This window comes from Electrophorus electricus, chromosome 14, assembly GCF_041902795.1.
Source record: "Electrophorus electricus isolate QZ-2024a chromosome 14, ASM4190279v1, whole genome shotgun sequence".
Classification (NCBI taxonomy): Eukaryota; Metazoa; Chordata; class Actinopteri; order Gymnotiformes; family Gymnotidae; genus Electrophorus; species Electrophorus electricus.
In genome coordinates, this window is record NC_137510.1 from 13,819,186 (window position 1) to 13,845,754 (window position 26,569).

At 36.7% G+C, this 26,569-nt stretch overlaps 4 protein-coding genes and 2 non-coding genes across 8 annotated transcripts; 4 read left to right on the top strand and 2 right to left on the bottom strand.

Moving 5' to 3' along the window:
• Window positions 1-107: 107 nt before the first annotated feature.
• Window positions 108-5,419, bottom strand: LOC145651171 (uncharacterized). The gene is made up of 6 exons (XM_081696480.1): window positions 5,271-5,419; window positions 4,047-4,171; window positions 3,237-3,356; window positions 3,111-3,144; window positions 2,962-3,012; window positions 108-2,385 (listed from the first exon to the last, which is right to left on the bottom strand). The coding sequence occupies exons 1-6, from the start codon at window positions 5,350-5,352 to the stop codon at window positions 2,315-2,317; spliced, it is 483 nt and encodes a 160-aa protein (XP_081552606.1). The 5' UTR covers window positions 5,353-5,419; the 3' UTR covers window positions 108-2,314.
• cd83 (CD83 molecule) lies at window positions 5,357-7,929 on the top strand. The gene is made up of 5 exons (XM_035531204.2): window positions 5,357-5,497; window positions 5,605-5,729; window positions 6,358-6,589; window positions 6,744-6,838; window positions 7,008-7,929. The coding sequence occupies exons 1-5, from the start codon at window positions 5,461-5,463 to the stop codon at window positions 7,116-7,118; spliced, it is 600 nt and encodes a 199-aa protein (XP_035387097.1). The 5' UTR covers window positions 5,357-5,460; the 3' UTR covers window positions 7,119-7,929.
• On the top strand, window positions 7,217-7,288 carry trnae-cuc (transfer RNA glutamic acid (anticodon CUC)). Its single transcript has one exon. It is a non-coding gene; the product is annotated as a tRNA-Glu (tRNA).
• On the top strand, window positions 7,586-7,667 carry trnas-aga (transfer RNA serine (anticodon AGA)). The gene has a single exon. It is a non-coding gene; the product is annotated as a tRNA-Ser (tRNA).
• Window positions 7,930-8,111: 182 nt separating the features above from the next.
• cfap418 (cilia and flagella associated protein 418) lies at window positions 8,112-12,617 on the top strand. 2 transcript variants are annotated; one of them, XM_027001543.3, is made up of 6 exons: window positions 8,112-8,303; window positions 9,017-9,107; window positions 9,194-9,252; window positions 9,450-9,515; window positions 9,964-10,059; window positions 11,354-12,617. In XM_027001543.3, exons 1-6 carry the CDS (start codon window positions 8,293-8,295, stop codon window positions 11,514-11,516), a joined length of 486 nt encoding a protein of 161 aa, XP_026857344.2. In that variant the 5' UTR covers window positions 8,112-8,292; the 3' UTR covers window positions 11,517-12,617. The 2 variants fall into 2 exon arrangements, with proteins under 2 accessions (XP_026857344.2, XP_026857336.2); XM_027001535.3 differs by lacking the exon at window positions 8,112-8,303 and adding an exon at window positions 8,314-8,698.
• Window positions 10,373-20,201, bottom strand: LOC113572168 (uncharacterized). 2 transcript variants are annotated; one of them, XM_027001522.3, is made up of 16 exons: window positions 19,990-20,201; window positions 18,395-18,472; window positions 17,408-17,698; window positions 16,967-17,287; window positions 16,558-16,620; window positions 16,239-16,382; window positions 15,657-15,770; window positions 15,305-15,421; window positions 14,767-14,850; window positions 13,966-14,055; window positions 13,757-13,840; window positions 13,585-13,662; window positions 13,396-13,482; window positions 13,174-13,275; window positions 12,639-12,765; window positions 10,373-10,853 (listed from the first exon to the last, which is right to left on the bottom strand). In XM_027001522.3, exons 1-16 carry the CDS (start codon window positions 20,039-20,041, stop codon window positions 10,841-10,843), a joined length of 1,845 nt encoding a protein of 614 aa, XP_026857323.2. In that variant the 5' UTR covers window positions 20,042-20,201; the 3' UTR covers window positions 10,373-10,840. The 2 variants fall into 2 exon arrangements, with proteins under 2 accessions (XP_026857323.2, XP_081552605.1); XM_081696479.1 differs by lacking the exon at window positions 16,967-17,287.
• Between the last annotated feature and the right edge of the window lie 6,368 nt (window positions 20,202-26,569).

Below are 26,569 nucleotides of genomic sequence, written 5' to 3' on the forward strand. Positions count from 1 at the left end.
CTTATTTAGTAATGAAGCATGTATAAGAGATAAGACCTGTCTACAACTAAAACATCCTCCAAAATCACAGAAGCAAAGGAAGGAAAGAATACAGTTTCATTTTAATCATTTAATCATATAAATTCACAAATATAATCTCTTAATTTTAGCACAAATACAAACAATAATGAAAACAAAAATGAAATGAGGTGTTCTGTTCTAGCACCTTCATGTTCAGATAGTAGAACACTGTCATCTGATAATCTACTAGCTGCATATGATTATGAGATGTATATCATAATCTATTAACTGCAACAACAAACTGCACAACACTAAATACCAACTATTGATGATATCCAAATAAATATAATTTTAATAACAATATAATAAAAATTGCTCTGTTAAAACAAAAATCCAATTCCATGTATACAGAAAATACATAGTTCATTTGGTATACTGACAGTTAGCAGCATGCAGGGGCGGACTGACCATTAGGGCAATGCCCAGCGGGCTGCAGACTCTGGTCTGGCCATGGGCCAGCCGTTTCATGAAATAAATTTTATGTACTGGTTACTGTTTGAAATTAATTTTCTAAACTAGTCTAAACTAATAAACATTATCTGTCCGGTACTGTGATTTATATAGTCCTATATAATATACCATATTACGTCATCAAGTTGGTTCAGTTGTCAATACACAACGTTGCAGCGAAAAAACGTTTTCGGCCTTTTGCCGATTTCTGTTTCGATACCGCTACATTTCAGGTAGTATATACATTATTTCAATTGATTTTATCTCATATCTATTATTTAAATTATCCGGTATTAATAATTAGTGTACATTATGTATTATGCATTTTATTGTTGTCTGGTCATCCGCATGAGCAATAATTTGTGATTTTCAGCTGCGGTTATTAGGAATGTTTGATGTTAGGACCGAACATTTAGAGTTTATCCTTAAGTTAATGGACTATTTCAATCATGTGAGGTTTACATTATAATCTAGGTTATAATTTATTCAATTGTTTTATGAGCAGTTGGATTATCGACTTAAAAATAATTGTTTCATACCTGTAATAACTTACTATACTTTAGGCCTAACCGCCTATATGGGTAATTATTTGGCATTGAATTAAGTTCTATTAACACTCACTCATGACCTCGTCCTCGTTTGAGCTCGTATCATTATCATTCATTTCAGTCATTCAGTGTCTGTTGCCAAATATGAGCCAGATCAGCGTAGAACGCAGACTGATCGGAGTAGGACGCATCACCAACATCTGCGTTCCTCGGTGATCTGTTCCTTGTTCACCTGAGGAACTTTGGTGAAGTTCCACTGGGAACTATGGAAGAGCTGCATAGACATTTGCTCAGATTTGATGATGGCATCACTGCTGAACAACTACAAACAGAAATGCAAAACTTTGGACAGCAGTGGTCAACACTTAAACAATCAGTAGCAGACACATACTGTGAAGGATGACAATGACAGTGATCGTGAAGAAGACGGACAACTGTGTTAACTTGTAAAGACTGTCCTCTCTGCTGCTACAAGGTGTTACTCTGGTTGAACCTCTTAACTGATGCTTAATAGAGCATTGGGCTTGCATACAAGCTACTGCTAACGCTGCCTGTGTCGCAAGTGCAGTGTGAAAGATCATTCTCTGCATTGAAGAGAATTAAAAGCTACCTGAGAAGCAAAATGACGCAAGAACATCTTGAGGTGTTCATGTTGATGTCAGTGGAGAAAAGTATCTTAGTCAAACCTGACACTAACAGTATTGTTGATGATGTGGCTGCTAAAAGCAGCGAACTGCATAAACTACTAGCCTACTAGGGTACTGGCACTTGGACATGACATTGACATTTGACATGTACTTGAATAACAAGTAAGCCGTGTTACTACATTTTTTATTTTTCATTAAATTTTATTTCTAAGCATGTCATCTAATTTTAACTTGTCATCTAATTTTAACTTGTTTAACTAATTTTAACAATAGTGTTCAGATTAGGTTTGACAACAGTTTAGATAGAGATCATATCATAGCAAGGAGCGAGCTGCGAACTCCTTACAAATTTTAAAAAATTTACAATGAATAATGGGCCGAGTAGGTCGACCTTGTCACCTCACTCGTTGAAGGATGCCCGGGCCGGTTTTGAAACCCAGTCCGCCCCTGACAGCATGAGGTTTTTTTGTTTTGTTTTAAACATCTTTAAAATAAACTAAACAAAATAAATTATAAAAAGAAGCTTTTATAATGTCCATGTGGTTTTGAATTCAGGCTGCCTTTTTATAATTAAAGACAAATTAATCCAGTGTGTCTATTTCAATGAAGCTAAAATTTGTAGTACTGGAATATCAGTCCTAGAGCTATGAACACCAGCACAGCAAGACCTGCAAGGATGCCTGAAGAAGAGGCAACAGCAGATGTCAGACATCTATTTATAAATACATGAAGATACCATGTTACAATTCCCACTTTAATATATAATTTATCATTTTCATCTAAAATATAACTGTTTACATTTTGTTATTAATCTGACATTTTATTGTGTCTATATTCACTTTTATATTGCAGGGTTTTTTTCCATTCCTCAAATAAGGGGTTCACCTTATTTGTAACCACGCCCTTTGTAATTGTACGCACCTGCACGGGTTTAATGTCTTGTGTCTTTTGTCTATTTAAATCTCTAGTGTGTGTACTGTGTTGGTCAATGTTAGTCTTCTGTTATATGTGAAACTCGTAAGTAATCTTTGTTCAATGTTGCCATAGTCTGCCATAGTCATAGTTTCGTTAATGTTGTATATGAGTGCCACCACTGTTGTTCGTGTCTTTTGTTAATAAACGTGTCACTTCATCGAGGGAGTCTGTGCGTGCTGCTCTACGCCCTTCGGCAATTGGGCCAGTAGATTCGTTACAAGGACATAAGAAACTTCTAGCATTTTTGATCATATATATTTAATTGAATTGTTCTGTGTTACCAGTGTGAGCTCTCTTTTTTGCATAAATTGGTGGTATAGGGTTGATTATGCCTACAATTAAACAACAAAACAATGATTATATAAATTAATGAATATGTCTTGACTTCATTAAAATAATTGATGATGTGGTCACAAAGACAGACACTTACCATGAAAATGTACTCGATATTCTGACAAATATTCCTATAAAAGTAACAATAAAAATACAGAATGCATGTAAATCAATCATCAATTAAAGGGTAACAAATTAAATTAGTGTAATCAGTGGCCGGTACCTGGAGACATATAACAGTCAGAGTGAGATTATCACAGTTTGTGATGGTAATTCCACCAGAAGTCACCCTGTTGCATGGTTCATGGCATTCCACACTGCCATTCACAAAGGTTCCTATGGGCTGAGGATAAGTGCATCAAGTAAAAGCATCCTTGAATATTCCTTGAAGCCTTTCTGTGGTCTCAGTCATTTTAACTCAGCAGATAATTTAACTATTTTAACATTCTGAATGTAAACATTAATCACAAAACATTAATTATAAAATATCTTTAACCTATTAATCATTAATCAGAAGATATATTTAACCTGTCCATAAGACTGTGAGTGGTCCCCACATGCTTTCAGAAAGCCACTATTGTCCAGTTCCCAATAAATCACCTGTCACCTGCCAAAAATAACTATCATCCTGTTGCACTGAAGTGCTTCAAACAGCTTGTCAAAGCTTACGTTTGCTCTGCACTTCCAGACATATGGACCCTCACCAATTTACATACTGCCCAAACAGATCTCCAGATGATGCCATTGCACTGACAATACATACTGCCCCCACTTGCTTAGACAGGAAAAATACATATTCATATTGTTTATTTTAGTCAACTTGCTGATGTATATTATGTATATTTTGTGTATATTTAGTATATTGTTGTCATTTAGTTATTACTTACATGTATTGATGCCAGAGCTGCTGAAAAAGAGTTACCTATGCCTCACCACAGGCATTTCAATGCATGAATGTCCTGTATGTTTATGCAAATGACAAATAAACTTGACTTGATTTGACATGAGATGGATTCTGCCTTGTTTTACTTACATTGTCCCCAATAGTCCAGATTTGTTCACAGTTTAAGTCTGTGCTTGCACGTGCAGAGTTTATGTCATGTGACCCCTCTCCACAGGTATAATTCTCAAAGGTTTCTGGGACTGAGGCAGATAACACTACAGAGATAAATAAATCAGATGATACTTTCATTCACCATTTACCTCCCACTGTCATTCTTACCTTGCAAGCCATCACTTATCGGGCTATAGCTGCCAGCAAAAGGAGGTATGAGATAACACATGCCTTTATCTTAAGCACATAAAATCATTTACCACATATTCACCACCATAACAGAACATCTGCCATTGTAACAAAGTCTCAGCTTGTTATTCTTATTCTTTTGCTTTTTAGTATTATTAGGTTTATCTCTTTTAGAAATACACAAAGTGTACATACATATAGAACAATAAACATAGAAACATATAACTATATGGACAAGATAGATGCCAATATGACATCATTTCAGTTTGTGAATGTTTCTGATTCCGCTGGCTAAACGATACCAACGTATTCCCCCCCCCAAGTGTCTTCATGTGTGCTGGCAGGCAACAGGTGTTCCAGTAGTAAATAAAACATCTTGAAACACCACAAATATACCCAAAGAGCGAAAACATACATTTTGAACTAAGCTGTAACCGAGAATTCAATTTCAGTTTCCACGAGTAAAAATGACATAAAAGTAAGTCCGAGGAAACGTACGCCTGCTTGGGGATTCCCCGGGAGTTCCCATGACGAGGGGATTTACATAAACGATAAATACGGAAGTAAAATGTGTTTGTAAAACAAGGTTGTAAGAAAATTAAAGCTATTGTATAACAGCAATTTAAAAAACGTAGCATGCAAAGTCGGCTACGTCAATTAGTTATCAGCATTTCAATGAATATTATGTCTAATGCACTAAGAAAAATGTATGTGGTGGAATAATAATAATACGCACGTGATACACGGTATTTCGTACTTCCGAATAATACGTTAGGATATGATCAAGTTTAGATAAGAGATAAAATAGAAAACTATGACTCATATAGTCCTTGCACATTAAACAAAATATCGTAATTTCCAAATCTTTATTTTGGCGCAGACGACAGATTTCTACGAAGAATCGTATGTGTGGCTTGAAAGAAATACAGTAGCTAAAGCAACGTGGAGACTTAAGATGTCTGAAGTTCGGGCTAGCGATATATCCCTCTAAAATGTATGATAATTACGACTTACCATAGTGATAAAAAATAGCTGTAATTAATATGGAAGTCTTCATCACTTCTGAAGTGTCTAGTAACCCTAAAGCATGAAGCATGAATAGTTATGTGGGCTTTTCTTTTGGGTATTTCCCACTTCACTTTCGATATACGTCATTATAAAAACTGCGGCATCAAGATAATCCTTAATCTGTCTAGTCGTAACAATGTGCAGTGTATTTTGTCTCCGTCTCCTCACATTTGGTAAAAACCGGGACCTATATCTCTTGCTTTCGCTAATACATTTGGTTGTTTACTTTGACAGCAAAGTGATTTGTGATTTAATCCTAAATGCAATTTTGTTTTCGCAGTTGTCATAGCAAATAGCGCCGTTGTGAAATACGAGGTGCTCTCCATCTGTGGCGAGGATGCTGTTTTGAGGTGTCCGGCATCGTCTAAACCCGGTGTTCAGTATCGGTCTGTCATATGGTACAAGGTAAGTTATATTTAATGTTACATTTTATGTTCAGAATGAACAAGCTAAAAGCATATACAAGCGTAATTATTTTATACAGTAATCTTTACTTTAGTAGGCAACAAGCGAGTCTACATATCTACTCCATGTTGATCCTTGTAATAGTTCTGCCTTTCCACAAATAACCTGAGAAATATTGAATAAAACTAAGAAATATTAAATCAAGGAACACGGAGTTGTTGAAAGAAATAAACAACTATAGCACCATAAGAGGGTGTATACGCACGTTCGACATAGTTAAATACTCGGGTCTTGGAGAACTACTGCCATGCCAAGTAATTTTAGCACACCTGGCTAACGTTCAGACACCTTGAATCTGGTGTATAAGGTTACCATGAAAACTCAGGTCTGCATGTTCTCTTACTCCAGAACATAAGTAAAAAACTGGATTTAATACCCATATTCATGTTAATTCATGTTACTTAAATGCTGTTTTCCAACCGTAATTTGCTTTAGGATTTGAAAACAATTTACTTAAAATAGCCCGCTTTGCTTCATAATTCGTCAGTCATAACGCAATAACCGTAGGACGATGTGGGATACTGAACAACTTGAAAATCCAACTGATTTATTGCCTTTAAATTTTCAGATCAGTGAGGCTCCCTCTCGCCAGTTAAATGGTCTAGTAAGAAAGACACTGACACAACCTAACAGCACTATTCAAAAATACAATGGTTCAGTGCGGAACATGGAGTTGAGAGATTCGCAGAGCCTAGTCCTACACAATTTGACTCTGCAAGATACTGGGCGGTACCGCTGCTTTCTTCTTGCACCCCTTGGCCAACAAAACCAGGAAGGAGATGTTCACCTCAGGGTATATAGTAAGTACAAATGCACTTTTTAAATTTGAACATATAGAATTGCTGTGATTCGTTCATGAATTGAATCCAGGATGTTGTAAATATAACATGGCTGTTGAAGTGAGTTTAATATGGAAATGTTCTTATGTTTTGTCTTCCTTATTGCAACCCAAAGATGATGCCAAGGAATCAGATGAAGACGATTCCCTTTATGTAGTGTTGGCAATCAGCCTACTTGTAGTATCATTACTGATGCTCTCTATAAGCTATGTAAGTAACGCTTATTAATGTATTTTGATAACTGCAGGCAAAGAGCAGATAATGTTTTATAATAACCTACAAACGACTGATAAAACTGTAGAGCGAAGAATATAGACACTACACATTATTGCGCTTACCACACTATTAATGTTAATCTTTTTTATTTTTTATTTTACAGATTTGTCTAAGGAATACACTAATAAAACACAAAGATAAGTTCTCAAAAGATGTTCGGTTAAAGAAGACCAATCAAATACAAACAATAATTGTTAGTTTGGATTATGTGTGACACTAAAATGTTCATATACTGGTCTTGATTTTGGGACCTGGTCAAATGCCTAAACAGTCATGGTTATGTACTGTTATGAACGCCATTTCCTTCCGTGATCCCTGGTGGTCTAGTGGTTAGGATTCGGCGCTCTCACCGCCGCGGCCCGGGTTCGATTCCCGGTCAGGGAATAGAGTTTTTGGGTGTTTTCTTACTCCAGAAATACTTGTGTGTTTTACTGGAGAAGCAACGAATCCTGTCACTCGAATCGATCGCCGAATAAAAATAACAGAAAATAATACTTGACCCGTAGGAGTTCATAATATTGGTAATTGTTATCATGTTAGATATGCTAGCCATTCTTTACAATGACATGAATCACCATATTAATTACAGCTAACCCATGGACCCGATTTGAATACCGCAGCTAATACCACAGTTTTATTTCCATATATACTACTGGATAATAATTCAAGCGACTATGGCGTGTTGTCGTGGCCGAGTGGTTAAGGCGATGGACTAGAAATCCATTGGGGTCTCCCCGCGCAGGTTCGAATCCTGCCGACAACGAGGTTCGTTTTGTTCGCAGTTTTTTAAGTGTGCAAGTACTGGAACGTCATGTGCTCATAATCGAATAAGACTTACTGTATATGTACGAGTTTTTAAAATAAGTTGCTTCCTTCGTTTAATCAACGCAACCAACCTTTATTTGATATTAAAACTTAATATGAAAACTACGATGTAATGCCACCAGAAAAATATGTAAGCTAAATTGTTAGTATTATCATTATGTATTTAAAAAATATTATTAAAGTAAGAATTTTCGCATTCATTTGGGTTCTGAATAAATTTCATATTACCAGAAATTTTATAGAGATAAAACGGCTCTGATATTGCTTCTTTCTTTGGTCATGGTCTCTACCGGTATTGTTGACAAGTATCCAAGCTACACAGAAACAAGCGCAACTCAATACACTGGGAGCCTTCCTAAGATCCCCCACAACTTCCCTCGATTCGTCCCCTATACGCAAACAGTGGAGATGTTTATTCATCCCAAATAGACAAATACACGTTTGCAATACCTACCTAATAAACGCAACGTGGAAACTGAAAACAGGAAACTCTTTGCTTTGAAAGTTTGGTCAAGCATAAAACATTGACCAGCAGCCGGATTTTTTTGTGGAAATATTTGAAAATGTCAAGCAGGTATCTACGATAACTAGGTAGTTAACCTAGCTAGCTAGCTAGCTAACGAAAGCTGCGTTTTTCACTTTATGCGTTTGGCTCATGACGTTGTCATTTGTGTTAACTGAAACGCCTGAAGGAACGAACCTCCTGAACATCAGAAATCTTACAAATTATTAAGTTAGAAACTCTCCTTTCCCTTGCGCACACTGACTCGTAGTTTGCATTATTCCTCAAATGAAGTGAAGGGAGCTTAACCGCTTACCAAATAATTGATACAGACCCTCAATCATGGCGGATAGCTTGGACGACTTACTAGACGAGGTTGAAACAAAATTTTGCCGCAGTATTTCCTCGTTTTCTAATCTGCAAGCAAACCAAGGCGGTCAACAAAAAAACGATAACCCTATGCACAGGTATATAACCTAGATAGGTAAATCAATTAGCTAACCGCTCTAGCTAGGATAACGTTTTAACTAACCTAGCTAGCTAGTAACCTAGCTAGCCAGTTATCGGGTTAAGGTTGTTTGCATGAGACCAGTTTACTACTCAGACTGAAGATAATTACAAAAAGAAACTACGATTTTTGGAAAACTGTGATAGTAAAAATGAACCTACATTTGATGATGTTATGCAGCCAGCTAGCTAAAGTTTTATCATTCTGTAGCTAGCTAGTCATATATTCCGTTTTGTTAGTACTAACGTACACGGAGGTGTTCGTTTTTCACCGCTAGGACTTCAAATCAAAAACAATCCGAAGGGAGCGATATTGATGCGGTGCTTCAGGAAATACTCGACGATGACTGGCGGACTATCAGTTCAGACGTGAGTAGGTTCGGTAAATTATCTTAGTGGGGTATAGCTTAGTGATGGTGCGGTGTTGCTAACTAAGTTTAACTGGTTTTACACAGATACCCATTGCAACAAATGCCTGTGCTAAAGATTCTTCTCCTCAAAGAACTTTTAAAAAGTAAGTAAGATAGATGGCAGTGGACGTAAACTAGATTTTATTAAAATCTCATCATCTTTATATTCGATGCAGCATCTTCTATATCTATATGCTTATCTCGGTTCAGTTACGGTCAGTGTGCTGACGCATTTCCTTGAACCGTGACCTTTTTTCTAAGTTCAAAATACAAACGTTAATGGTGCTACTGCATTCTGTAGATGCTGCCCTGTGTTTGTGGGTGGTAGTTCAATAACAAGTGGTATTGGAACAAGCATGTCAAAAAGGTGAGTGTTAAGATGAATCATTTCTACCCACACTACTTGCCCTAGTATTCAAAATTCAAGACTACTCCAGTAAATACGATAATCATATATATATATATATATATATATATATATATATATATATAGTTTAATTATTTTATTGATACTTAATTTGCATCTTAGAGTTTGTTTTTGACTCTTAGAATATATAAATTTACAGATTGCTCAAGATTTTAGTTTGTTATTTAAGGTCATGGTACCCTCTAGTTCATTAATAAATAAATTGACATTAGACTAATCAAGAATGCTAAATATTAAAGTTCAGCTCCAGTAATGGTGTGTGTTGCATGACTCATAATACGCAGCAAGAGGAAATTATATTTAAGGGGAACAAGGCCATAGTTTTTTTGTTTTTGTTTGCTTGGTTGTTTTTTTTTGTTTGTTTTTTTTGCTTTAACCTTTCTTCTAGGGTGTGTGACCAACTAAGATGTACATCTTGTGACTTCCGTGTAGCCATGTTTGATGATCATGAGTGGGATTCATCGTGTGACTATCTGTTTTTCAGGTATGCTAATAGTGGTTGGAGCATTTTAACTAAGAGAGGGCAGCAGTGGGGTATGCTGGATATCTTGAGCCAATATCCAAAAAAATGGGAAACCACCACTAGGCAGTTATTAATTTTTTTATTAGCCATTTTGTTTAATGTCTGTGCATTACTCTTAGATGATGACATTCTGCTTTCAATTAAGGTAATCGAGTGAGAGGTGTCTGCCATTGCTTTTTTCAAAGAGTAATATTGCAGGGAAGGAAGCAAGAATAAGTATGGTCATGCATAAGAAAGAGGCAATGTCAGATATGTTTATCAGCATTGGTGCAAAGAATAAAGTAATGGGTGGCTAAGTACATTTTTCACACTCTACAGTTTCTGTATTTTAGGCTCAGTGTTTGGGTGCTCTAGATTTGCTTCACCAACAGACAGTGACTAATTTTTCCATATACCTTTATGTTGTAATCTCAATTGTATTTATTTTGCACAGCATTTTTTTTTTTAGATCACATGTTCAAGCTAAGCCAGAATCTTTGCTTCATGGTGATTTTCTTATACTTTGTCAGTGTCCAGTACAAGGCACTATGAGGAGAACTTGATGGACTGTTACTCTTAACAGCTTTGAGAAAAGGTGTCCTTAGAGCCAAACATTTAGGCCAGTAGTATTCAAATTGGTATTTAATTTCAGAGTGTCTTTAGAGCCAAACCTTTAGGTCAGATGTATTCAAATCTGGTCCTGGATTTTGTAATCCCTTGTAGTTGGTTAAATGATTCATGTAACTGGTTGGCCACTGTGTCGTCACACCTGACTCCTAGATAAAGGGAAGGTAGAAAACTTGTAAGACCTGGACCTTAAGGACTGAGATTTGAATATCTCTGATATAGGTGCATAGATTACATTAGATTTTCAGCATTATATATGACAAATGGCCTGCAGTTTGCTAGCTAAGTAAATGTCACCTCAATATTACTCAATATTTCATTTTGAGTGTTTTCCTACAGCAAATTTGGTTTTAAGTAGAAAATCATTTGTGAATTTTAGTTTAGGACAGAGCTGAATCTCTAGAAAGAACCCTGTAAGGTCAAGTAGCAACCTGTGTTTGAAGAAGAAGAAAAGTACAAGCAGCAGATTTAGAATGCCAATAAAATAAATGTTTGAGTAATCAAAAATAGACCTTCAGGGTTAATTACTTCTAATGGTATGCATAGATGTGTTAGAAGTTCAATCAGAGATAGTGATGTGGGGGGGGGAGTGTTTTTATAATCAAATTTAAAAAAAAAAACAATCTTGTCTTAACCTCTTTCCTCATAGAAACAACATGCCAGACTCTACCAAGTTGCAAGCCAAGTTAAAGAGGAGGCAAGGTGTGCGAGCATATGCCTGCCAGTGCAGCTGGCACTCAGCCTTCAGCCTCTCTGAACTGAGACATATACAGCAACTCAAGTGGGTCTGCGGCCAACACAAAGATTGCTAATCATATTTATCTGGTTCCCATGTTGCACCAAAGAGCTCAGTTTCACACTGTTCACAAGTGAAGATAAGTAGATATGTTTCCTACTTGTAGACGCAGGCCATTTTCCTTAATTATTCCTCTCATTTTTATTTTAGGATGGAGAAATATTAATAAGGTAGACTGTGTTTAATATATGATTAGCTTGTGTGGTATTATTTGCATTTCAACTTTGTACATCTTTCAAACATTCTTTAATTTTTAAAATTCAAATGCTGAAATATTAAAAGGTTTCATCAAGGTTTCCCTACCCAGTCCTCTGCGATCCAAAGGCCATTCACATGTCTGTAATGTTTCTCCTTACAGTACAACTGAAACAGTTAATTGTCATCATAATTGCTTGGCTTAGGTGTATTAAGTGCAGGGATTTCACAGATAAGGGTCCCTGGGGACTGGGTTTGGAAGTGTTGCTTTAAGCAACCTATTTTCTTTTAAAATGCAGTTTCTTTCATGCCAGCCACAAAGTACATGGTTTGTGTAAAAATGTGTTAATCAGTGAAGCTAAGACCACTTAATAACAGAATAACTAATTGGTTCTGTGTTAAACTGGCCCCCTGGGAAATCTATACTCAGATTTAATCAGTAAAGGTTTTATATATTGAGAGTGTTCATAGAACTGAATAAGGCAAGAGTAATCAGATGAGATTTTTGTACTGTGAATGTTGACAGGTTGCTGGGAGTTCATGTTTTGCAAATCATAATATTCCTTACTGAGACACAGGTGAAAAGTGATCTCATAATGTGTGTGATATATATATATATATATATATATATATATATATATATATATATATATATATATATATATATATATATATATATATATATAAATATAAATAAAGACATAGGCATATTTACACCTGAGTATAATTTAAACATGTATATTGTTGTAAATCCTTGTTTTGTTCTGATAAAATGTACAGAAAATAATGGGGTGTATAGAATGTATTTAAATAAAAATAGTTTTTAAAATGCAGCAGTTCATCACTACCTAGGCCAGAGATGGAATAAATAGCACGGTATTCTTGGGGAACTGATTTGATTGAGGTTTGTAGAACCTTCATTAGTGATAAGCATTTCATTCACCAGTTTGCAACATCATCATAGTCACTGTCTGAAGAGGACTGGGTTTGTTGTTCGCTTGCACCAAGGCCACTCATATTGTCTATTGGGACATTTTCATATGCTTCCTCAGATGATGTGCTGCTGTCACCTACAGAGAAAAGGAAAGAGCAATTATATTCTATGCTATGTACTTCTGAAATGAATGAGTAGACCTATCTTCTTGATCACCATTTGTAAGCCCCTTTACCCTTTTACAGAAGTCACATTACACAGGTCACACTGGCACAACACCAGTCCACACGATGGTCTTTATTTTACATAATTATTGTCATTTTTGTCATTGGAATCCTACAGATCCAAAACACAGCCGCCCACAGGGTATCTTCCTAGTTTTCCCAATTACTCACTCAGGCACTGGTATGACCGTGATTATCACTCCTGACACTGGTATAACAACCTGATTTTCTGCTAGAGTGAACTATAGACTGAACTGACAACCAAATAATTTGAGGCAAGAGGGACCTTTGATTAGAGATGGTGATGCATTTAAGAATACCTTCGGTTGGGGATCTTGGTTGGGGAAGACTGCAGTCTCCTGTCAGCTGAGGTGTGTGGTGGCACAGGAGGGGCTGCACAAGCAGTGATGGGCTTCGCTCCACTTTTGGAGATAAATGAGAGAACATGTTTGTCATTATAGAATGCACTACACAACACCAAGGCTACAATGGGTTACACATACACTAACATTTTTTTTTTCTCACTTAACATTTGCACTCACATGTCTCAAGAAGGTTTGCAGCGTCAATCCCTGTGTTTTCATAGCATTCGCCAGAAGATGTACTATCTGAATCATTTGAGTCCACTACTGCACAGAGGAAAGCCGGTTTATGTATATGTTCATGGTTCTTACATTTCATCCATATATTACCAACTTAATAAAATAAGTGAATAGACTAGTTTAGCTTACATTCTCTTTTGGCTTGTTCACTGGTACTGTGCAAAGGTAGCATCTGCAGTGAGTGCTCAAGGTAAATCTTGTTAACACCTTTAATGGAGATAAAGGTTGCACAATCATCTAGAATATAATACCAGAATATAATACAAGTTTGATATTTAGAGTGACAATTAGTTCAACTGACCTGGATTCCCAAGGTCCTCCCCTTCAGTTGGTGGGTTTTCGTAACATTCCCCTGAAGATGTGCTCTCTGAATCAAGGACACTACCTATACACCACAATAAAAAGTGTCATTAGTTTTGACCTCCACAGAACATTATTGAATGTAGTGACATTAACATACATGTGAAGTGACTATAACAACCCCAAAGGTGTAAATTTGAAGTAGCTTACAACTTCTTGTGCTTTCCAGAGCATTTCCCTCTGTGCAGAGTTTTCCTTGTGCTTGAAAGCACTTACCAACCACAGCTGCATCATCTAAGGCTACAAAATTGAAAGTTGTCAGTGTGTGTTTGGTGTGATTGTTATTGTCTTGCTAATCTGATAATCACAGCACTGACTTATGAATTATAATAATCAATTATCAACTATTTAGTGTTATAATTTCTGGAATTCCATTGGATTTTCAACATGCATAACTGATTATTGATAAGTTCATAGTCATGCAGAGCGATTTGAAGTTTAAAGACTCAGAGTCCATTGAATTGTTTCGAATAGGAACCAGGGTTTGCAACATCTACAACACAAAGATAATTTTTTGTGACACAAAATCTCAACATGAAATATTGCAAAACTTTCTGTGAAGTAGCTTTTAGAGTTTTGGAAAGCTTCAAACAATCATAAAAGTAAACAATTCTTACACAGTACAGTTCTTTGGTGTGTTTTTCATCAAAACAATCTGAATTACTTTTTTTTTCTCAAAAAGTGAATTATGTAGAAATTCTGAAATCTTGAAGTTCCATTTAATTTTATGGTGCCCTCAGAGTGAAACAAACAAATGGATACATTGTTTTACATTTTGTAACTAATCATAGTTTGTCAGTAGGCACTTGTGACTTGTTCATTGATACTGTGCCATGCTGTCCCTATCAGTGTTCAAGGTATAACCGGTTAACATTTTAAAATAAAGAGATAAAGGCATTACACATTGGTTAATATAAGTTTGCTGTTTGATAGACAATTATATCAGCTGACCTTCATCGAAAAGTTTCTGCCTTTCAGTTTGTGAGTTTTCATATCCTTCCCCCGAAGATGTGCTCTTTGAATCAAGCACATCACCTATATATCATAGTGAAACAGGTCATCAGAACTTTGACTTCTCTATTGTCCCATGTAATGACATTACAGTACATAGTACATGCAGATTAACTGAAATGACTTCAAAAGTGCAAATATGATGTATACAATTTGTGTGTTTCAAAGCGTTTCCCTCAGTGTAGATGTTTTTGTGTGCTTGATAGCCCTCACCAAGCACATCTGCATTACCTAGGATTGCAAAATCTACATTTTTTGTCAATGTGCATTGAAGGTGATATTTCCTTGCCAATCTGATAATAATTGACAATTGTTTATGAAATACACTCAGCACCTGTCAGTTGTTTAGTTTTGCATTGAATACTATGATGAATGGGACTCTGCAGATTTAAACTGAACCTATATGGAACATGATTTAACAAATAGGTGATGTTTTGAAAATCAGGCTTTTTTATGCAGAAGATATTTAACAGCTTACTAGAGAAGTTCACAGCAACAGGTGGCTGGATATTACAGTGGTAATAATGTTCATAATCTAAGTCACTTGAGGTGTCAGAACTGTCATTCTGTGAGGATCTCCTGACTGCAAGTCCTCCTGTGGAAAAAATCATAAGTAAGGCTGATGTTGCCTGTTGCCACAAATAATAAACAAGCAAACAAACAAAGCCATAGGTAAGGAACATAAAGCACTAGGTGAGCTAAACATGCCCAGAGTAAACATCAGCTCAGCAGAGAGTGTCACAGTTCCTACAAGTTTATTCTCAAATAGAGCTGTTTCAAAACTGCTTTCTGGGGAGCTTCAGGTACTGAATAGAATTGAGGCCACAGACCATCCTCAGCCATTTGTGCAGTGACAGCATGCAGACTGTTGCTGTTTCTCGGCTCTCCTCTCTGGAGCCCCACAGATGTGTGGGAGTTAGATTGTCTTTCGTAAATTAAAAATTCTGTAAGCACAGAGGGTGAAAACAATTATCATACTTTTCATTGTGTTTTTTGTGCACTATGTAGAATACATTTTTTTAACAACAACCTGATCTTCCATTATTGCTCTTTTCAAGGAAAAATTGTATACCAAATAATTGCTTTTAATGCAGTTGGACCAGTCTGAAAATCAAACAAGCTAGTTGCTGTGATATTAAATTAGCTCTTGTCAAGAATGTGTCTAGGCTTGTAGTGCAGTATCATACTGATTCAAAATGTCCAATATAGATATATTTCTTTTTCTTTGGAAACCTTCTAGACTTTGTGCACTACACTGAAATTTTTACTATCTATGTATACACATTAAATGTGATCCTAATCTTTGTGCAACAGCTGTGTGCACCACAAAGTGAATTGTTGTTTGGAGGCTTACTCATAACAGACCAAAATGCTAACTGAACCAAATATTTAAGGAAGTTTAATGTACTTACCATTATTTCTTCCTCTGTAATATGTGCAAGTACCAATGTTTGAAATCAACAGTAACAGCAGAGCAATGGACAGACCAATACAGCTCAATGCTAGAGCTGAAAACCTGCTTCTGTGGTCCTTAGCAGCCACCTCCATTAGAAACTCTACACAGAAACAGTGTGCATCTGTCATATCACCTTGTGCATCTGTGAATCTACACAGAGATGCACAGCGAGAGATCTCTTCACACTCACAATCCAGTAATTTTTTCTTTTCATTGTTAAATGAAAAATTATAGTATTTCATTGTTTCATATTTTAGATAGAAAGAAAACCTCACCTGTTGTCCAGTTTGTTTTACTTAATTCAATTGGTGTCAGGGTCACTGGTACATTAACACTTTCTGTTTAAAATTAAATGCTTAGGATTAGTTTAATTGTCCCAGTTGAATACAGCTAAATACAACTCAGAAGCTTTCTTTTGCTTTTGAACTTTCAGAGCCAGTGGGACTGACATTTTGGTCTGCAAAGTAAATTTCTGGGTAAACCTCACCATTCAGAGAGTAGCACTTCATCCATAAAAAGTAACAACACAAGAAGACACAGTATGGAAGGCTAAGGACAAAGCAAGTCTTCGTAGGGAGTGTTTTAGATCTTTCTTATCTATATCTTATTCATTTAGCTAATCAATGAATGGGAAAAACAACTCAATTGTTGTACTGGCATTGCTGCTTCGAGAATGTGCGGTACCTGAACACACTACTCCAGCATCCTCCTTATGGCCACAGAAGTCCCTGTGGGAGGGCTTCTGCGTGCTGCACTGCCACAGGTTGTTCTCTGTCCCAGTGCAGTTCAGCTTGTTGATGTTAATGGGGCCTGTCCCTGGGCCAAATGCAACAGCCTCAACTGTCACTATCACGGCAGTACCACAGCCCAACTGGGCACACACCACATTTCCTTCTCTCAAATCCCAATCATCATCACACACTGAGCCCCACTGCCCGCCATGTCGCAGCTCCACCCGCCCAGCACACCTGTCATTGCCTGCAGCCAACCGGATTGCTTGGTGCTCTGAGGGAGATCCAGTTCATTATTTCAGAAAGGTTCAGACAAGTCTGGCACACTAATAAGGACGTAACTGTTGCTAAGAGTAGAAGTCTACAATGTCTGCATGAGCTGCGGTTAACTTACCGCAGACTACCTCTACTGTTTGCACACACTCGCTCAGTGGATCTTCTGTGCAGTTGTGCACTGTGGAGTTTCTGATGATGCAGTCAGTCAGGCAGGAGTTACTGGGTGCTGTCCCATTATCCGTGACACTGAAGAATCCCCCACAGCCCAGGTTCTCACAGGCTTGATGGGCCAAAGGTCTAATGTCTTCAGTGCTCAGACGTTTAAGGCTTAAAGCTATCCACCTGCCTTGGTGAAGAGTCCCCAGAGTTCCAGAGCAAGCCTGAGAGAGGCTGAGAATGTAGGACCCACCTTCGATGAATAAGGAGAAATGTTTAAATGGACTATTGGTTATAGTAGCTAATTTCTATTATTATATTGCTTTTTCATATTGGGTTTTGTGTCAGATTTGAATGTTGGATTTGCTTTTCAGTTTGCATTTGCTATATATCAGTCAACAGGCTTTTGTTAAGGCTCATACAGTAGAGTTAATGTGTACGCTATGTTGCAAGAGCTCAAGGTAAACTACACACACAGCCACATCCCGTGAGTCACTTCCTGTGGAAATGTCAAACTGTGGCATGGAGGACACTGGGGAAAACTTGTTTTGTTTTTTTTAAGGCAAAAAACAATACAACTGCGGTTACTGGTTATGAAATTTTAGAGGTAGAGAGGCAGCTGTGGAATAGTGGAGGAATATTGGTACGAATTGCAAACTGATATTCTTGAAAAAGCGAGGAGACTCTATAAGGTCAGAAGTTACTGTTTTAGATGGAATACCATGAATTAATATATTTCTGTAGAGCTGGAAATCCACAAAGGAGTTGTGAAACAACTGTTCTCAGACTTGTGCTGATTGCTCCTTGTGTTTTCAGAGTGAACTGATTCTGAAGCAACATTGTTCTGGGGTGGCTTACATCTGCTTTGACAGAGGACTGATTTAAATATGATGAAGGCAGTGATAAGGACTTTAAATCATCAAACAAAATAACAATCTAAAAGACTCACTGTGCTTGAATACAGGCTTGTCACTCATGACAGGTTCTGTCCTGTTGCCATTAGAAGAATCAGGTGCACCCTGGAGTCCTGAAGATAAACAGTGGATAGAAAGAACATTGGCCTACATCTTGACTGCAGGCTGTAACGATCGGTTCAGAAAGAGGGTATAGCGTTTTTCATTTTAAGAATTTAGAATTATTGTGTGTTTATCAAGCTTTTCGAATTTGATTCTTTGCTAGAATGGCAATATATAAATGTGATCCACTTCAGTGAGAAAAAAGGTACCATTTATCCCCCATGATATGTCTCAGATGTGTATCAGACAATTATGAGGGGTATCTGTATGAGCGGATTACGGTGTAGCTGTGAGATGTCAGAGATATGTTTTTGCCCCAACACAAATGCCTTGAGGTTTCTTTTCGCATACACATCCTGTGATTCACATTTTTAGATTGTATCTGTTTGTATAGAGCTCAGCACAATTGGTCACAATGGGTTAATGTGTTAATAGAGGCATTAAAGGAAGTGTTTAACAACAATATCAAACCTAGTAAGGATTTCCTTATTTACATATTTCAGTTTACAGCTCCAGAAATGTAAATTAAAATTTAGAAATGTTGAATGGAAATAGTACAATAAAAAAATAACTAATCGAATAAAATCCCAGGGGTTGGGGGACAGTGTAAAAATGGCTACTGTACTTAGTATTGTCATTTAATCTTTTAGAATATGGGTTACTATGGATATTCTTTTTATGTTAGATTGCAGCGCATAACAATTATTTGGAAAGAGCTATTTATTGAAATTGTAGATGGTACTGAAAATCCTCAACCTTTTATTTTCTTTATATTTTTTCTTTAGAAAGAACAGCAGTGACGTACACTTAAGGCCACATTGGTAAAATTGTAAAAACCTGATAAAACTTTAAGCAACATAGCAAGGTTTTCACAGAAAGGTGTTTTTTTTTATTTTACAATGAACATCTTCTAGACTAATAAGCCTTTTTAATGGCATTCTCAGACTAAAATTCAAGTGTTTGTAAATTTGGTAAACGTGTTTAGAAAGCCTGTACTTTTCTGAAACATAAAAATTAGCATATACTATTGTTAGGCATATTTACATAAACCGCTGCTAGAATTTATGCTATTTTTCTGCAATTAATGTTTTTCCCAGTGCGATTTTTACTCCCCCCTTTTCTCATTGCAATCTTTAACTAGTACCACCTGCTAACTATGGAGACTAAAGAATGTCTTTACACAGGAAAGCCTTTGTATGAAGACCAAAGCTTTAAATTCTAATGTCTTCAAATGTGGACACCGGGTCTTACAAGAACAGTGCAACAAAGCATCTGTATGTTTACCAACTTACAAAGACTTGTTTCTCATGTATCTGCCTTTTAAGTTGCATAAGATGGCTGAAGAATCTACACAATTAACCATCACTAAATACAAAAAGGGAACAACTGAAAACATGTTCCTGGATCCTTTTCTGGAATATTTTATGTTATTCAAAGAGATAATCACTGTAGATATGATGTTTTGAATCATATACACTAAACATAAATCTTAGTCTACCAGACAGACGTCAAACAGGGACTGTTTTACCTTGACACAAACACAGAGCGTGGAGAGCAGCCACCATGAGCACAGGTTCCATTTCACAGCAGACAAATGGATAGCTACAAATCTCTTGGGTCTTTGTGGAATATTGCTCTGAGAGCTCTGGCAAACAGTCTTTTGTATTTGATCTAAAATAGTATCAGCAGCAAATGCGTGACCCAGCACGTTCAAACAGCATCTGCACACTTGCAACATGCGGTTTCCACTGTGAGACTGAGATGCGCTCTGTGCCTTACACATGCCTTGCTTGCATTCTGTATGGGTCAAGAGTACATTCGTAACTTGCTGTTAGACTGCTTCCCCTGACGAGCCTTTAACTTTTTGTTTTTAAAAAAAAAAGCTAATTTCTGAATATTTATTAGTTTGGGGGATGATTTTAGTAACTAAGATTTGTATTTCTTGTATGTTTTTAAACTTAAAAGTATTCCTTTTTAATGAAAGATTGGGTCAGGTCACTGACAATAAATCTTACATTACAAAACACGGGAATTGTAAAGTAGTTCTGAGTTAATTGATGTCAATGTCAATGTAGAATACTGCATGACTGTTCAGAGAGAAAGCTATCATCAGACCATCTATAGATAATTTTGTATTGCTCTTCACAGTGGCTCTAACAACAGCAGTATTGATCCCTCATCAGATTTTTCTCTGCATACAGTGCTGTGTACCACAAGAGGCAACCACCTTAAAGTAACACGTGTTGTGAATACTGGTGTTTTACAAACGAAAATGAAGAGTGATCCTGTCATCTTACTTGTCAATAATCTTGTTTAACCAACACATCACACTGTGTAATAAAATCATCCCCAGTGCCACAGGTTTCATTTAAGATGAAATCATAAATTTAAGTTGAAATTAGCATTTTGCTAATGAAATTTTGCAATTGAAAAATTTGCTAATTAAATGTACTGCTTTCCTTTTTCAAGCAGGCTGGCATGGAAGGCTTGGGGTCATTTCAGGGTGGGCTTAGCAATGAACAACATGTGAATGATCTCAACTAACAAAAGATTTTGGATTTCTCTATTTTGACTTCTCAGTGCTCTGTTATATGGTATCTATTTCTGTATACATTAGAAATCACAATAGAAGGTTGCAGGGTGGTTGATCACCTCCTCTCCCACCAAGGCTTATATGTACAAGGTCTGAGTGTGTCACGGATCCCAGGAACCACGCTGGTCTCAGCACTGCCACGCCCCCCTTTTCCCACCATCGTCTCCGATCTGGTTCACCACAATACAAATTATATACCTGTAGTTTATTCTCTCCATTAACTATTCTCCTATTTAAGTTCCCCTTCTCTTTCTCATTGCAAAGTATTGCCTCTCATGTCGCATACCAAGCCTTCCTTGTATGTGTTTGTCTTCCGGGTTTCCGAATTCGCCTGTTTTCCAGACCTTGTCTCCTGCTTGATCCTTGGACCGCTAGATAGATTACCAGCTAACCCCCTCTTACCTGACTTGAAATGCTCAAGGCCTAGAAACCTCTCCCTTCAGTTACTACCTGCTTCATAAATTGAACAAAACCTCTTGCAATTGGATCCTTTCCTTTGTGTGTGTGTGCCTTCTTTAAAGAGTGCAGATGTGTTACAACATGTTTGGAAAGTACCATTTCATGCTAAAATGTACATTTTCCTCAAAAATCACATGTATTAGCCTCTGCAACACGTGTAGGCAAGATTAACTACTTGTAATTACTGCTATGTTGGGTATTGTAATTAATTTGGTTAATTTGTTATTGACAAACAACAAGGAGAAAGAAAGTTGGGGTGGAAATTACTGTCAGAGCTACACCACAGATTCTGAAGTCATAAACAATTACCATCTTCTAATTATGGTTTAAATTTGAATTATTGATGATATCAAATGTGTTTGAATTAATGAAATTAAACAAATCATTTGAATAATTCTAATTCTATTTCTTGCATGGATATCCCACTGTCTGGGTTGAGGTTTACTGAAAACAAAGGAGAAATTGGTATCTATAGGCTGTTTCCATTTAAGTGATTTTTACAAAATTTCCTTTAGCACTTAAAATATTTGTATATATAGGTAATGAAAATGGAAATTGTTGGTAAAAATCTATCTTAAAACATTACAAAAGCTATATCATTAGCTGATATCGACAAACATTTTAAGCACTTCAGCGATTTTCATTAAAAATATACTTCAATGATTGATATAAACTGGATTTAAACCAGCCCTGTAAGGCTCATTTATAGTCTGAGGGAGAAATGTTATATTAGACAACCTCATACCCCAACTCAAACAGCTTACACAATGCCAGAGGAGCGCAAGATACACATCACATGCACGTCACCAAAGTGATCTATAAACACAGACCAACTGGCCTTCAGCACCTGAGCTGACTCAGAAGGCATCATTCACATGCTCTGCATTAAAGCAGAAACATGAACTCTCAACATGTGGCATATAAAAACAATCAGAAATTCTGCTTTGGCCTCTTCATATTTGAAGGCCTATTCTGCAGTTTGGATGCAGCAGATGACACTGAGGAGGGAACATGAGTACATAAGCTGCTGGATGAGGAGGTTGAAAGTGCAGGGTCAGAGAAGTCGCAGAAGATAACCCAAATCACCCTCTCTCCACTCATATCTGAAGGGAAACATCACATGGGTGTTAACATGGCAGACATTTGTGGGTAATCGTGCCACCTTTGCTCTGAGAAGCATGAGAGAGAATGAAAGAGAATGGTCACTTTGCTCCATATAGATGTAAAACATGTAATATATTATAATATGTGTGTGTGTGTATATATATATATATATATATATATATATATATATATATATATATATATATATATATATATATATATATATATATATATATATATATATGTATGTGTGTGTGTGTGTGTGTGTGAAGAAAATTATAAGGAACATAGGACAGGGGTCCGTCATCATCTGTGGATGCAAAATGTATGTAACCACATTATGTTTAAAAGTATACAATACTTAAGGATGTATATACACACAATCAAATATATGCAGTATTGGTTTATTGCATTGCTGTGATCTTAAATCTGCCACCTGATAATGCTAGGGGCACGGCAGCAGTACAATAGCATGATGCTTTTTGTTTTGATTTGTGGTCTCCTCTCACCCCCTTAAGGACTCAAAATATATTTCTGGCCTAAATAATAATAATAAAAATAATAATAATAATAAAAATCTAAAAAGTCTTGTTGTTGATTTTATAGTCGCATAGTCCTTTATATATAAAAATTCAATAAATAACACACACACAAACACACACACACACACACACACACACACACACACACACACACACACACACACACACACACACACATACATACATACATATATATATATATATATATATATATATATATATATATATATATATATATATATATATATATATATTTGATTTTTTAAAAGGTTTTTGCATTGTTTTATTTATTTATTTATTTAGGCCCTAATAAACTATGTATAGGCCAGGCTAAACAACTTCTTTTATCTGGATTTAAAGTACCTATAGACTATGCATTCCTAATATTGTCTGGAACACTTTAACATTAAGCCAGTCTCAGCTGAAGGAAGTGGTGAGGATGGGCTGTAATATTTTAAAACATCAACAAACCTTTATATCATTAATACAGTCTTCTGTTTTCTAAAGCTGACCAAACTGATAACTGAACTGTTGTCAGGATCAGCATAAAAATGAAAGCCAGCAACATGATTGTGAATTACATATCCAAGAGGGGTAGGGGGAACATGGGTCTAAAACAGAACCTTCTGTTGTACCATATTACATTTATTACACTCTAAAATATCTGTTTACACTAACAAATTGGTAACTATCTATAAAGTAACATTGATACTAGGCAAGGAAACAGTATTTTCAAGCCTGTCCATTAATATACAGTCAGTGTTGTAAAATGATCAAGCCCAACAGTATCAGAAGAAACATGCAGAATATCTACAATCCACAGCAATCAGTAGGTCACAGGTCACTCATGTGAACACAGATTCTGTACTGTGATGCTTCCAAAAATCAGACAGAAATACTTTCTATGTGTTATTCCTGTTTGAATAAGAGTAGAAGAGTAGATAGCTATGGGTCTCAGGCTCTTTAAGTATTTTTAATGTGGTTTACTTCTTCAGGAAGGTTAACTTCTTTTCTTAATCTCAATAACTGTCTAGTAGGCATTCCCCTGGATTTGTTTTAATGAGCCAACAAGCAAGCTTACATCACTGTGCCAAACCTCAAGGGATTTGCAGGTTTAAGGTGGATAAATCATTCAGTCTGCAGGTTCTTCTCTCAAGTTGCATGTGGTTTAGCCATCTATCTGGTATAACTTATCACAGGGACACAGTTGCCCAACATGAAGCAATATAATGTTGTGCTTTAGACTATTGAATTTTTACTCCTTGCAAAAGGAAAGGATGAGCTTGAAGTCTTTGGATGTTCCTGTTTCCACAGCAACTGCATACACCACACTTTAGCTCATCCTTAATACTAAAAAACATATTTAAAAAATCACATAAATAATAGAAATTCGAAAACCAAAAATGAGAAGCATGATGGTTTTCTATACATCATAACTGTGATTGTTAAATAGCAGCGTAGCAGGATGAGAGATTTGACTGACCACCAACCACACCCACCCACTAGAACCACGGGTGGAGCTCTATCTCTTCCAAACTGGGTCAGCCTGCTGCCTAAGGACTCAAACACCAGTGGATCACCTGATAACACTCTGTTATACGACATTCATTTAACAATCAACAAAATGCAACCTACATCATGGCAAATAATATAAAAATAATATAAAATTACTCCTATACTATGCTGTCTTCGGACCACCATACAATAAAGACTCCTCGCAAGTTTTCGGAAAGTATTCTGAGTTTGTAGTACCTTCCTAAACAGCCTTTTAAGTTTTCTTGGATGGTTTTGAAAGACAGAAAGCCACACATTAAACTGAACATTGTTATGCCCAGACCAGAAAATGGCTAGGTCTGCCAGATACTGCCACTGCAGAAACCACTCTGGAGGATGTTATGAACCTCCATCTAGGCTTGGAGGCTGCAACAAAGGACATGGGAATTGAAACTGTGACGTGGTGAATAATGATAGGGAATGAAAACCAGACAAGACAACGGAAGAGAATTCAACTAGTATAATGGTGTATGGTACAAATATATAACTATACACTATATATATATATACACACACACACACACACACACACACACACACACACACACACACACACACACACACAATATTTACAAGAGACACACACAATATTTACAAGAGCAATATTTAAAAGAGATTTTACCAATTAATCTTATCGTGGCAGGAAATTCTGTTAATAATTGCTACAAAGAGAACCTCTTAGTCATTAGCACTTAAACTGAACACATTCTTTAAAGATTGCTTAAGACCTTTAGTGAACTAGTTTACAGTGAGTGTAGAGTTGACATAGAGTAGTCTTACTGGTGCTCCATCTGCTCTGTGTGTCCCAGCAAACACAGTAAACATCCACTCTTGGCCAGGAGTTGCCCCTTCTCATAAAGTGTCTCCATACAGGCTGTAACACACTCCAAACATCAGTTCATTACTCACAGACAGTTCCATTACTTCTCACTCACTTTAGCTATGAGCTTGTCTTCACCTTTGCGAGTGCGTATAGCAGGTCAGTTATATGAAATAGAGGAGCTAGCTTTCACGTGTGCCTTCTGAGAGTTCTCCTCCCCTGGCTTCTTCTGCAGAAGCCCATCCTTTTCTCTCAGCTTACTGGAACTCTCTTGGCCCCTGTTGCCTGGGCTGTGTCTGCTTTACTGCCTGATGCTGCCTGCACTGCTGAGCTCCAGGATATGCAGCCCCCCTTACCTTTCCCATGGCTCTAGAAGGTGAAGCTATGCTTCTTGGTGTGGCTTGCAGCTGACCCGGGCAGGAGGCTCTTGGTGAAGGTCGGGCTGGGGAGGAAAAGAAGGTGCTGGAGCTGCGGCTCTGTTCCTTCAGACTACCTGAATGGAAGTGATAGGAGCTGTTGGGCTGTTTTCTTTTCCTACTCCCTGTATTCCTTCCCCCATTCCACTGGGTGCTTGTTGAGGCTAAATAATGCCAATGGCTAAGGGTAACTTTGCAGCTTTTTCAGTAAAATTGTTAGTTTCCAGCTATACAATTGACTTGATTATGTGGAATTGTAATAACCTGGCACTACAAGAACAGAAAGAACAGATACAGTACAGAATACCTGTGGTTTTCTTGCTTTATTTATTTTGTGTATTTGTGTTTGTTTATATATGCAAATTTAAGCAATTATATTGTAAAACTGTTATTGTTAATTATCCATGAGTAGTGTTATGACACATCCTGTTAAATAAGGCAGGTTTTTTACAGCATGATACTAGAATACATGACTACATAATTTAACTCATTGAAGAGATTTGTATGTTTTATAGATTTGAATAGATCCCTCTTTTTTTTATTATTAGAAAACGGTCATCTAATTAACTAAGACTACAGTATGTAGTCTAATAAATGTTCTAACAAAGTTCCTAGTGATG

What these genes read in the sequence shown, in the direction of transcription:
- LOC145651171 (XM_081696480.1), bottom strand. Translation starts at nt 5,352, where the DNA reads ATGCTTCATGCTTTAGGGTTACTAGACACTTCAGAAGTGATGAAGACT. An exon ending in TCTGGACTATTGGGGACAAT is followed by an intron (nt 3,357 to 4,046) that starts GTAAGTAAAACA and finishes ACTTATCCTCAG; the next exon opens with CCCATAGGAACCTTTGTGAA. An exon ending in ATATCGAGTACATTTTCATG is followed by an intron (nt 3,013 to 3,110) that starts GTAAGTGTCTGT and finishes GTTTAATTGTAG; the next exon opens with GCATAATCAACCCTATACCA.
- cd83 (XM_035531204.2), top strand. Translation starts at nt 5,461, where the DNA reads ATGTGCAGTGTATTTTGTCTCCGTCTCCTCACATTTG. An exon ending in TCTCCGTCTCCTCACATTTG is followed by an intron (nt 5,498 to 5,604) that starts GTAAAAACCGGG and finishes TTGTTTTCGCAG; the next exon opens with TTGTCATAGCAAATAGCGCC. An exon ending in GGTCTGTCATATGGTACAAG is followed by an intron (nt 5,730 to 6,357) that starts GTAAGTTATATT and finishes TTAAATTTTCAG; the next exon opens with ATCAGTGAGGCTCCCTCTCG.
- cfap418 (XM_027001535.3), top strand. Translation starts at nt 8,574, where the DNA reads ATGGCGGATAGCTTGGACGACTTACTAGACGAGGTTGAAACAAAATTT. An exon ending in AACGATAACCCTATGCACAG is followed by an intron (nt 8,699 to 9,016) that starts GTATATAACCTA and finishes TTTCACCGCTAG; the next exon opens with GACTTCAAATCAAAAACAAT. An exon ending in TGTGACTATCTGTTTTTCAG is followed by an intron (nt 10,060 to 11,353) that starts GTATGCTAATAG and finishes CTTTCCTCATAG; the next exon opens with AAACAACATGCCAGACTCTA.
- LOC113572168 (XM_027001522.3), bottom strand. Translation starts at nt 20,041, where the DNA reads ATGGAACCTGTGCTCATGGTGGCTGCTCTCCACGCTCTGTGTTTGTGT. An exon ending in GGAGGACCTTGGGAATCCAG is followed by an intron (nt 13,663 to 13,756) that starts GTCAGTTGAACT and finishes TCTCCATTAAAG; the next exon opens with GTGTTAACAAGATTTACCTT. An exon ending in TGAACAAGCCAAAAGAGAAT is followed by an intron (nt 13,483 to 13,584) that starts GTAAGCTAAACT and finishes TCCTCTGTGCAG; the next exon opens with TAGTGGACTCAAATGATTCA.